This window comes from Oncorhynchus nerka, linkage group LG2, assembly GCF_034236695.1.
Source record: "Oncorhynchus nerka isolate Pitt River linkage group LG2, Oner_Uvic_2.0, whole genome shotgun sequence".
NCBI lineage: Eukaryota > Metazoa > Chordata > Actinopteri > Salmoniformes > Salmonidae > Oncorhynchus > Oncorhynchus nerka.
In genome coordinates, this window is record NC_088397.1 from 42,549,771 (window position 1) to 42,562,582 (window position 12,812).

The following is a 12,812-nucleotide window of genomic DNA, read 5'->3' on the forward strand; positions in this document are numbered from 1 at the left end:
CATACTCATACCTCCACAGAAAGTCAGAGAAACTCAACAAGAACAGACACAGGCACCAACACCCACAGATTCACACCACAGACAGACTCAGAGCCAGTATGGGAGACCTGCAGATCGAGATGCTCCATGGTAAGGACCAGGGATCGCAGCTCCTCCACCACCCAGACAGGGTAACGGTAGAAGGGCTTATCCATCAGTCTCTGGAGGCCAAGGAGTTTTCCTACTGTCCCTACAGCAATTTCAGGGTCGGGGCTGCCCTCCTGGCCCACGATGACAGAGTGTTCACAGGTGAGATATCATCCATCACTTCAAATCTATTGATTGAGTTTACTTGATCTTCTTAAAAGAAAATACCTACAGCTGACAATCAGTATACGTTTAGTTCGATCTATTTGACCAGGTAAGTTGACTGGGAACGCGTTGTCGTTTAGCTACAACATTGAACTGGGAAGACTTAGTGGAGAAGGATCCAACGTTAGATGTACGTGTTACAGTAAAGTAAAAAATGTACAGATCGTCTACATTTTAATCAAGAATTTTAGAATAGACCAGGAAATAGGCATATCCCACACTCTGAAAAATACATTATTACCCTGTAACATTTACACTGTAAAATGTGTGACAAAGATTGCTTCTAATCACGAGCAGGAATATGTACGTGTGTAAAATCCAATGTTTCAACGTTCCTGAACCAAGGAATAACCACATATGAAGCAGGCCTGTGATGTTCAGAATTATGTAACTGTCTGTGTTCTACAGTTCTGTAGATTATTCACACTTGTTCCCTCAGCGTTGGAATTTACTCAGTCAGAAATTAATCAGTTAATCCGTTAGAATCTAGTCAGAAAGGAATTTAGCTCAAGTGGGCAAGAAGCCTTTTTGTGCACAAGCATAACTAGGTTATTTAACAATACATGAACAGTCAGTAAATTCAAAGGACTTCAATAACTTTGTTGAGTACACTGTGCTCTCGACTGACTGGTTTTGCATAACCTATTAATGATTAATTAGTGGAAAACTATCGAAACCAAGTAATCTCCTTGGAATAAAAACACATTTTTTGCAAAAGGATGCTTGTTATTTTCAAATCAACCAATCCATCAATTGACCAATCATATAAGATCTTTAGAGGGAACAGGGGAGACGTCTTCAGCTCTGTCTGCTTTGCCTTTGTTTTAAGCCCTTTGAAACCAAGTGAAAAGCGCTGTGCATGACAGTAAATGTGATCTGTCGTCTCTTCAGGTTGCAATGTGGAGAACGCGTGTAACAACCTGGGTGTGTGTGCAGAGAGGAACGCCATCGCTAAAGCAGTGTCAGAGGGACGCCGTAGCTTCAAGGCCATCGCTATCGCCAGGTAGTTCTACACAGTGTACAAATGATTAAGAACGCCTGCTCTTTCCTATGACATAGACTTAACAGAAAACGAAAGGTGTTTTTTCATAAATAACAACTGGTCTCAAGCTTTTGCTCACCTGATTTTTTATTTTACCTTTATTTAACTAGGCAAGTCAGTTAAGAACAAATACTTATTTTCAATGACGGCCTAGGAACAGTGGGTTAACTGCCTGTTCAGGGGCAGAACGACAGATTCGTACCTTGTCAGCTCAGGGGTTTGAACTCGCAACCTTCCGGTTACTAGTCACACGCTCTAACCACTAGGCTACCCTGCCGCCCCTGATAAAGAATATCTCATGGTAAACTGCAGACTTATCTACCAAGAGAGATCTCATCCATAATTACACAGCTGTCTACATTCCTCCACAAGCCAACACCACTCTGGCACTCAACAAACTGTATGGGGCAATAAACAAACAAGAAACCGCTCACCTCAGCATTTCTGGTGGGTGGTGAATAACACAGGGAGACTTAAAATCAATACTACCTCACTTAGCTCCTCTATTGGTGCGGGATAAAACTCTAGACCACTTTTATTCTCCCACAGAAACGCATACAAGACCCTCCCTTGTCCTTCCTTCGGCAAATTTGACCATGACTCCATTCTCCTGCTTCCTGAATACAAACAAAAGCTCAAACAGGAAGTAGCAGTGATAGACTCAATACGGAAGTGGTCAGGCGAAGCAGACGCGAGGCTACAAGACTGTTTACTAGTACAGACTGGGATATGTTTTGGAATTAATCCAATAACATTGAGTCATTTACCACAACAGTCACAGGCTTCATCAATAAGTGCATAGACGATGTCGTCCCCCACAGTGACTATAAGAACGTGTCCCAACCAAAAAGCATTTGTTGCAGGCAACATCCGCTCTGAGCTAAAGCCTAGAGCTACCACTTACAATGCTACGGGGACATGCTTTCCTTCAGCCACAAGAGCATTAGTGAGGTCTGGCACTGATGTTGGGCAATTAGACCTGGCTCTCAGTTGGTGTTCCAATTCATCCCAAAGGTGTTCAATGGGGTTGAGGTCAGGGCTCTGTGCAGGCCAGTCAAGTTCTTCTAGAGTCAACAATCCATTTCTGTAAGGACCTCGCTTTGCACAGAGGAGCACTGTCACGCTGAAAAAGAAAAGGGCCTTACCCAAACTGTTGCCACAAAGTTGGAAGCACAGAATTGTCTAGAATGTCATTGTAGCGTTAATATTTCTCTTCACTGGAACTAAGGGGCCTAGCCCGAACCTTGAAAAACAGCCCCAGACCATTATTCCTCATCCACGAAACTTTACAGTTAGCGCTCTGCATTGGGGCAGGTAGCGTTTTCCTGGCATCCACAAAACCCAGATTCGTCCGTCAGACTGCCAGATGCTGAAGCGTGACTCATCACTCCATATGAAGCGTTTCCACTGCTCCAGAGTCCAATGGTGGCGAGCTTTACACCACTCCAGCCAACGTTTGACATGGCAGAAATTTGACTTGTTAAAAAAGTGGCATCCTATGATGGTGCCATGTTAAAAGTCTTCAGTCAGCTCTTCAGTAAGGCCATTCTAATGCCAATATTTATCAATGGAGATTGCGTGGCTGTGTGCTCGATTTTATACACCTGTCAGCAATGGGTGTGGCTGAAACAGATAAATCCACTAATTTGAAGGGGGTGTCCACATACCTGTGTATATACAGTGCATTCAGAACGTATATAGACCCTTAGACTTTATCCAGATGTTATGTTACAGCCTTATTCTAAAATGGATTAAAAAAATAATTCCTCATCAATCTACACACAATAATGACAAAGCAAAAAACAGAAATATAAATACCTTATTTACGCAACTATTCAGACCCGTTGCTATGAGACTCGAAATTGAGCTCAGGTGCATCCGGTTTCCATTGATCGTCCTTGAGACGTTTCTACAACTTGGAGTCCACCTAAATTCAATTGATTGGACATGATTTGGAAAGGTCTCACAGTTGACAGTGCACGTCAGAGCAAAAACCAAGCAATGAGGTCGACGCAATTGTCCGTAGAGCTCCGAGACAGGACTATGTCAAGGCACAGATCTGGGGAAGGGTACCAAAACATTTCTGTAGCATTGAAGGTCCACAAGAACACAGTGACATCAATCATTCTCAAAATGGAAGAAGTTTAGAACAACCGAGTCTCTCCCTAGAGCTGGCCGACCGACCAAAGTGAGCAATCGGGGGAGAAAGGCCTTGGTCAGGGAGGTGTCAGGGAAGAACCTGATGGTCTCTAACAGAGCTCCAGAGTTCTGTTGAAATGGGAGAAACTTCCAGAAAGACAACCATCTCTGCAGCACTCCACCAATCAGGCCTTTATGGTAGAGTGGCCAGACGGATGCCACTCCTAAGTAAAAAGGCACATGACAGCACGCTTGGAGTTTGCCAAAAAAGGCACCTAAAGGACTCTCAGAACATGAGAAACAAGATTCTCTGGTCTGATGAAATCAAGATTGAACACTTTGGCCTGAATACCAAGCGTCACGTCTGGAGGAAACCTGGCACCATCACTACGGTGAAGCATGGTGGTGGCAGCATCATGCTGTGGGGATGTTTTTCAGCAGTAGGGACTTGGAGACTATTCAGGATGGAGGGAAAGATGAATGGGAAAAGTACAGAGATATCCTTGATGAAAACCTGCTCCAGAGTGCTCAGGACCAGGAAGGTTCACCTTCCAACAGGACAACGACCCTAAGCACACAGCCAAGACAATGCAGGAGTGGCTTCGGGATAAGTCTCTGAATGTCCTTGAGTGGCCCAGCCAGAACCAGGACTTGAACCCGATCAAACATCACTGGAGACATGAAAATAGCTGTGAAGCGACTCTCCACATCCAACCTGACAGAGCTTGAGAGGATCTGCAGAGAAGAATGAGAGATACTCCCCAAACACAGGTGTGCCAAACTTGTGGCGTCATACCCAAGAAGACCAAAGGCTGTAATCGCTGCCAAAGGCCCTTCAACAAAGTACAGAGTAAAGGGTCTGAATACTTATGTAAATGTGATATTTCCATGATTTAAAAATTCGCAACCATTTTTTTTTAACAGTTTTTGCTTTGTCATTATGGGGTTTTGGGTAGATTGATGAGGAAAAAATGTGTTTAATCCATTTTAGATTAAGGCTGTAACGTCACTAAATGTGGAAAAATTCAAGGGGTCTAAATACTTACCGAATGCACTGTATCATGGATCTCCCTCGAGTACCTCTGCACATTGACCCGATACTGGTACTCCCTGTATGTAGCTCCATTCTTGAGTATTTTATTCCTTATGTTAGTTACTATTTTAGATTTTTTTTAAATTACAACTCTGCATCGTTGGTAAGGTTAATAAGCCAGCATTTCACTGTAACCTCAAAGACTTGTATGCGGCGGATGTGGTAAATACATTTTGATATGTGTACATTCCTCATCTCAATAATTCAAGTCTAATGCTGACTCCTAGTGTCAGGATAGTGTTATAACATATTGGTAACTATCAATGTTCTTATACAAATGTGTTCGAGGCAGGTTGACATTTATCGTCACGAGTCTCGCCCTGGAGGCAGAACTAAGCAGTTTCCGCTAGATTGGCCAGCTGCAGTCAAAATTGGCTATATTGTAAAAATTAATTTAAGAAAAAAAAACAAATTGGTTGATATTTAGGGTTAACAGTGTGGTTAAGGTTACAGTTGGGTTTAAAATGAGATTATATATGACTTTGCGGTTGTGCCAGCTAGTGACCACTCTGCAGAGCTGCCTCCAGTATGAGTCATGAGCCAATAAATGCCAACCTGCGTGTTGCATAGTGCAGTGCAAGGACAATAGCATTCTTCTCATTGACGGTGTTGTAAAATGTCTTCATATCAATTTGTTTGCAGTGATTTACATGACCAGTTCATCTCACCATGCGGTGGCTGCAGACAGTTCATGAGAGAGGTAAGCATCATTCAAGCCTGGTATCCTAGAAGGAAGAGAAATTGTCTGTCATTCATCTATAGTGTAGGTGTAGTAAGTCTACTTCTGTTACAATGCCTACATTCTGATGACCAAAGTAGTTAGAGAGCAGGAAACTTAATGTAAAGTTTTGCTGATGCTCCATATACAACGTGTTTTTCTCCAGTTTGGGGCCAACTGGGACGTGTACCTGACCAAGCCAGACGGCTCATTCATAGAGATGAAAGTCAGCGAGCTGCTTCCTGTCTCCTTCGGTCCAGAAGACCTATCCATGAAGAAAGTCGTCAAGATCCCCAACGAGTATTAACCCGTTATAACAACCACTGGAGGGGGGGGGGGGGGGATAAGCAGGTGTGTCCAATTTTATACTTAAGTTTAAAATTATCTATATATTTTACACAAATCTTTGATATAAGGTAGATTGGGGGTAACGGGATGGAGAACTCCAATCCAGAAAAATGACATTTTATGTAGCACGTGAGGACTGGACAGTAGTGCTATGTCAACAATGTATATTTATGCATTTTCATTGTTCATGTGTAATCGAGATTTCAGTATGTTATTGACAGTACATTGATCAATTTGTATCCATGTATAATATTTTGTCACACTTTGCTGGTATCTTTATTCCACATCAATCTATTACTGTGAGTGATAAAGATTTAGAAAATGTTTATTAATGTTAGGAAGCATAGTTACATCAAATAAATAACAGCACATCAAATAATTCTATATTTCACATAATTTCATACTAATCGTTTAAAATGGACTACAGTACTACAGACTCTCCCAAACAGTTCAACTCCTCAAACTTACGTTGGATTAAATCTCTCCTCAGCACCAATATTGGACATGAGAAACGCATTCAAATGAAAAGGCAGGCAAAGTGAAATATCGACGTAGTTTATATCTATTAAATTAGCGAGCGGGAAATCATTCTGTAGCAAGAATGCAAGTGAAGGACATCTTATGCAAACCTTGTGTGCAAGTGTGACCGACTGGGTTTGAACCATGGACCATACGGTTTCAAGCACAGACTGTTTAGCTCGCTAAGCTAAAGCCTTAACCAAAGTCTTCAGGTCTCAGGCAAGGTTTACTCACCATCACAAGCCTGGTTCACAAGCACATCATGAGGTACAGGAAGGAAAGAGTTGTGGAATAAAGTTGATGGAGCGTTGCAAATCTCACGGTGACAAAACACAGAATATTCTTCTGACAAAGACATGCAATAAAATCCATAGCGGTATATTTAAGGGCACGGACTCAAAACGAAAGTAAAATTAAAGAAACGAGACAGAAGGATGATTCAACCTTTCCGCCTGATCTGCAAAGGGGAATAAATATTTATAAAAAGAGTTGTACGGAGATCTCCAGCTTGGGGACCTGGCCCTGAGCAGCAGCAGAGAACACCAAGGGCTCTATTCAACCAGCTAGGAACAGTTTATCACTCCCAAGTCCTAACCATTAGGAAAGAATAAGACAAACTGACCTTAGTCCAGTGTTACTGTGGTAAAAGTTCAGTAAGCATGAAATAGGAGGAAATGTCGTGAAAATGGAGGTCATACCTGAATTTGTGCTACAAAAACAAGTTATTTTCCTGTTTCTAACATGTATTCCTTTGAACAGGACCCTAGTTTAAAACTGTACATGAGATCTTTTTTTGCTTCACATCATTTTGTTCAGTACATGGATCCTAACCTACGTAACCCCCCCCCCCCACATGGAAACAACACTTGACTCCATTCCATTGATTCCATTCCAACCATCACAATGAGCCTGTCCTCCTATAGCTCACCCCACACCAGCCTCCTCTGAATTGCACATAATATACTCCCCCCCCCACCCCCTTTCTTTAAATCCTAAGAGCCGGTGGTTATTGAATAGGGTCCTTGGTGTTTATTTACAACAAAATATCTAAACATACAGTAGTCAGTGCAACACGTCAATTGTCTCAAGCCCTAATTCCGGGTTAACAGCTTCCTATGAAAGACAATGGCAAGATCAGTGCATTTGAAGCTTCACCTACTACAGTCCCTAAAGCTAAAGTAAAAAATGATTGTTGTGATAGGGTAAATGGAGCTTCAGTTTCTTGCCTGGTCCCGGATCAGTTTGTGCCGTCTGGCCAACTCCTATGACCATTGTCACACCTGAAGTTGGCATTCGCAAGAATGCACAAACAGATCTGGGACAAGGTTAGTATACTTTATAGGGTTATATTAATCTTCTTTATTATTCATTGGCTTTGCATAATGACTACTGGCTACGTTTAAGCTGCAGAAATCTCATTTACACTTCATATGGGTCCGGTCGGGTCCAGTCCAGTGTGGTTCCTCAGTTCTGGGGAGCGGGGCTGGAGCTTGGGGAGGTGGTGTCCAACCCAGGCCAGCCAGGGACACTGTGCCTGGGCAGAGTCCCCTCCATCAGCCTCTCCATCCACAGCCCCAGCCTGTCCAGCTTATGGTGCACCTCCAGACTGGTAGCCCTGGAGGCCCGCCCACCACCCCTCCCACCCCTACCCGACAAACCCCCCTCCTCCCTGGACCTTGAACGTGAGCTCGACTGGGATCGCGACCTTGACCGAGACTTTCTCCTGGAGCCTTCGTCAAATGATGAAGATGATGAGCTTGAGCTCTCTCCGCCAGTGTCCGTGTCCCCAGTGAAGACAGGTCTGAAGAGACAAAAGTACTTCTTGTGTCCATTGAGTGCCAGAACATGGCCTGTGAAGTCTCTGGGACGACCTGAGAAGGAGAGGAGTATTCATCCCCCTCTCCTCCTCCCCCTTCCTCCTCCTCTCCATGGGTCAGGACCCGGGCTGCAGTAGGACAAGACTCCAAGAGAGATGGCATCCACTGGCTGTGTTTGTCTGCATTCAGGAAGGAGAAGTGTAGGGTCTGGGTCCTGAGGGTGGGCATAGAGAGACAGACACAATCACAGACAGAGACAGAGTGGGTGTGGCACAAAAATACACTAATCACTAGCGCAAGTGTGGCATAATACAATATAACACAGAATGCATTTAATTTCTGAAACAAAATAAAGTGTTGAGGTTATTTTCTAAAGCAGTACATTTTCTGTAACCATTATTTATACATTTTTGTCTAATTAATTTATATATGACAAAAATGTATATATTTTGCACGAGAGGCTAAGCAGTGTGTAGCATCTTACCCGGAGAAGGAGAAAACCTCTTTGGCGTACTTCCTGAGCAGAGCATTCTTGGAAGCGTCAGTGAGGACTAGGACCACATTGATGTGACCAGGTCTCAGCTTGACCAAGTTACTGATGTAGGTGATGTTTGTCAGCTCTGTCACCTCCACAAAGTCCTTCTTAGGAGGACGACTGGCAGGGTGGGGAGAGAGGAGAGGGTGAATACTCGTTATGTTACCGAAGAGAAATATCCTTGCGCATGCATGCATGCATTATTTTATTGTTACCTGGAAGTATTGGCTCTACCAGGTGAGTCTTCAGTCTTTGCTGGGTTCTTTGGCTTTGGTTTTTGGGGACGCTTCTCTTCACCCGAGTCACTAGTGACGAAGAAACGGTGAGAGAGCAGCTGTATGTCTGTCCGCTATCAGAAGACATATGACTTATCGCTCGACTACTGACACTGACTGAAAAGTCTGTTTAAGGTTGAGTTAACTCTCCAAACATACAAATATGCAGCATCAGGTGCTTTCCAAGTATATTTCAGAAAGACAAATGGGATTCTACATGTTTCTATTATAAATACTATAAATACTGTCTCAACAAATCCTGATAAAATAATATATGTTGGGCTTGTGGAGCCTACAAAGAAGAATTAATGAGTTAGCTATTGATTTCCTGGTTCACAAAAAAAGCTCAACTTAGATATAGTTAGTCAACACATACGGAATCATGTAGTAATCAAAAAGGTGTCAGACAAATCAAAACATATTTCATATGTGAGATTCTTCAAAGTAGCCACCTTTTGCCTTGAGGACAGCTTTGCACAGGCTTGGCATTCTCTCAACGAGCTGCATGAAGAATGCTTTTCCAACAGTCTTGAAGGAGTTAACACATATCATGAGCACTTGTTTCCTTACCTCTGCGGTCTAACTCATCCCAAACCATCTCAATTGGGTTTAGTACGGGTGATTGTGGAGGCCAGGTCATCTGATGCCTCACTCTCCTTCCTGGTCAAATAGCCCTTACACAACCTGGAGGTGTGTTTGGGTCATTGTCCTGTTGAAAAACAAATGATAGTCCCACTAAGAGCAAACCAGATGGGATGGCGTATCGCCTCAGAATGCTGTGTTAGCCATATTGGTTACGTGTGCCTTGAATTTGAAATAAATCCCAGACAGTTGTCAACAGCAAAGCACTCCACACCATCACACCTCCTCCTCCATGCTTCATGGTGGAAACCACACATGCGGAGATCATCCGTTCACCTGCGTCTAACAAAGACACGGCGGTTGGAACCAAAAATCTTACATTTGGACTCATCAGACCAAATGACAGATTTCCACTGGTATAATATCCATCGCTCGTGTTTCCTGGCCCAAGCAAGTCTCTTCTTACTGGTGTTCTTTAGTAGTGGTTTCTTTGCAGCAATTCGACCATGAAGGAAGGCCTGATTCACGCAGTTTCCTCTGAACAGTTGATGTTGAGATGTGTCTGTTACTTGAACTCTGTGAAGCATTTATTTGAGCTGCAATCTGATGTGCAGTTAACTCTACTGAACTTATCCTCTGCAGCAGAAGTAACTCTGGGTCTTCCATTCCTGTGGCGGTCCTCATGAGATAGTTTCATAGAGCATGATGGTTTTTGCGACTGCACTTCAAGAAACTTTCAAAGTTCTTGAAATTTTCCGGATTCACTGACCTTCATGTCTTAAAGTAATGACGGACTGTGGTTTCTCTTTGCTTATTTGACCTGTTCTTGCCATAATATGGACTTTTACCAAATAGGGCCGTCTTCTGTATACCACCCTTACCTTGTCACAACACAACTGATTGGCTGAAACGCATTAAGGAAAGAAATTCCACAAATTAACTTTTAACAAGGCACACCTGTTAATTGAAATGCATTCCAGGTGACTACCTCATGGAGCTGGTTGAGAGAATGCCAAGAGTGTGCAAAGCTGTCCTCAAGGCAAAGGGTGGCTACTTTGAAGAATCTCAAATATATTTTGATTTGATAAACACTTTTTTGGTTACTACATGATTCCATGTGTTATTTCATAGTTTTTATGTCTTCACTATTATTCTACAATGTAGAAAATAGTAATAAAAAAAGAAAAGCCCTGGAATAAGCAGGTGTGTCCAAGCTTTTGACTGGTACTGTATGCGTTTTTGGTTAAGTCATTTAGACCATGACTATATCAAGCTATTTCAAGCTTATTTTTCATGTATATATTTACATATTTAGGCCAGTTAGCAGTCCTACGGTATGTAAACTAACTTTGATTCCCATGCTCACCTGAAGGCCTGGATGATGACAGTACCAAAGAGGATGAACAGAGCAGAAAAGATGAGAGACAGGATGGGCATCATCTCCCGCCTAGAAGACAAACATCAACAAGTTTAGATGATAGATTTATAGTATATGATACTTCACTCTCAATTATTTTGTTCTACCATAAAACACCAACAAAAGGTTTAATAAATTTGTTGCAGAATTGTGTCAATCACCATCTAACCCAGAGGTAGATAAACCTTTTTGGTCTACATCAACAACCATGTGAAAAAAAACTATAATCAACAGCCAATGTTTACTTATATTTCTTTTGGGCTATGACAGTCAACTGCAAAACATTGCCAGTATTTCTGATTGTCTCCTCAACTCACTCACAATACTTTTACAACTATGATTAGGGCTGTGGAGGTCATAAAAATGTGTCAGACAGTTATTGTCATGCAAAAGTCTGCCGGTCTCACTGTAATTGACCATTAATTAACATAAAATTTGAAACAGGTTCTGTAAGCTAGATTTAGAGTTATTTGGCAACTTAGTTCTGAACAATGTTCCCTCTAAGCTGCGCACTTGCGCGGACACGCAGGAGCCCCGAGACTGCAGCGCAGCTCCCAGGGACTGCAGAGCAGAGTGCAGAAGAAATATCAGCCCACGGAGAGAAGCACGAGATTGAACTCAACTTTCTAGAGTTTTCCCTGTCAGTTAATATAAATGTTATCGATTGAACGCATTATTAGCCAGTTTCAATGCAACATACCAAAACAAAACAAACTTACGTAAGAGATTTTACACAGACCAGTGTGGCATAACAACATTTTTTTCATAACCAATCCATTTGCCTATATGCAAATAAGCAATAGGCATATATGGATCTGTGTCATTTACTTTGAACTGGACTGTGTTTACAGTGGTGGTTGTGAATAGATGCACTTGTTTTGAGATCAAAGCAAGAGCTAAATGTAGCCATGTGTGCACATTTTGTTCATATCCTTTGCCAGCTAAGAGTTATTAGCCCAGTTATAGAACATTTGTAGTCAGCAATAGGGGAGTGGTTGCTTCCTACAAGAACAAAAAAGGTGTAGATTTCTAGACATCTTTGAAAAGCGGGTCAAGTAAAGAGCCTTTTTTTTGTCTTAAAGGGGCAGTGTTGTATTTTGAGACAGGCTTGAATAAGCTAAGTAGCCAATAGGCAGAGGGTAGCATACTTTGTCTGATTCTCTGTAATAATGGTATGGGAATAATAATGCATTTTATTTTGTAAAGTGGTTTCTTGCGTCAAACAATATTTTCAGTCACCTTATCTGAAGTAGATAAATAGGTACGGGTCAAGTCCTGCGTGTTGTTTTCAAAAGTCTCATAGGCCTACATTGAACACCACACATTGGTTGCTGTTGTAGGCTGAATGATAGTACAGCCATGTTAAAATGTTATGGGATGCATTTTCTACACTGTTTTTGATGGTAGGCCACTCTGGTAGGCCTACATTATGATCAAAAAGCCATAGTAGCCTACTTGGCCACTGTTAAAACTAACTTAAAGCGGGTACAGCCTCAGTGTTGACAGTCAACGCATGCTGGAATTTTCACAACGTTTTAATTCATGGTTGTTTTCATGCAATGGAGTAACTTTCATAGAACTCTCTTCATTCTGTTTGAACTGAGAGGAGACTTTGAAGCTTGGATTGGCAACTGATTAAGTGATGGCTTGGTGATAAACTTTCCAGCCACATTCCATTCTGTGATCAGTGGTGCATGTGAGACATATGTCTCTGGTCGGACTAAGCCTGCGTTCATAGATAAGATGTGTGTGTGACCCGAGATAGCCTGAAGGAATAGAACAAACATTTCAGTGTTGGCTCTCATCCATGCTCATGGGAAACTTCGAGGAGTAAATTAACACCTCTGTGCAGATAAACGACAGGATGAACCCAGAATGGTTTATGGTGCCCAATCTGCATATGGGGGTTCAGCCATGATTAAAGCATTTTAAGCACTCGGCAACACACACTTCAGAGTGTGGGGTCGCCGGTTTCA

At 42.3% G+C, this 12,812-nt stretch overlaps 1 protein-coding gene and 1 pseudogene across 1 annotated transcript; one reads left to right on the plus strand and one right to left on the minus strand.

Annotated features, from left to right (window-relative positions):
• On the plus strand, positions 1-6,070 carry LOC115135455 (cytidine deaminase-like). Its single transcript, XM_029670158.2, has 4 exons — positions 1-288; positions 1,243-1,354; positions 5,268-5,325; positions 5,510-6,070. The coding sequence occupies exons 1-4, from the start codon at positions 99-101 to the stop codon at positions 5,648-5,650; spliced, it is 501 nt and encodes a 166-aa protein (XP_029526018.1). The 5' UTR covers positions 1-98; the 3' UTR covers positions 5,651-6,070.
• The window catches only part of LOC115135463 (dnaJ homolog subfamily C member 16-like), a 25,528-nt pseudogene continuing 18,714 nt past the window's right edge, over positions 5,999-12,812 (minus strand).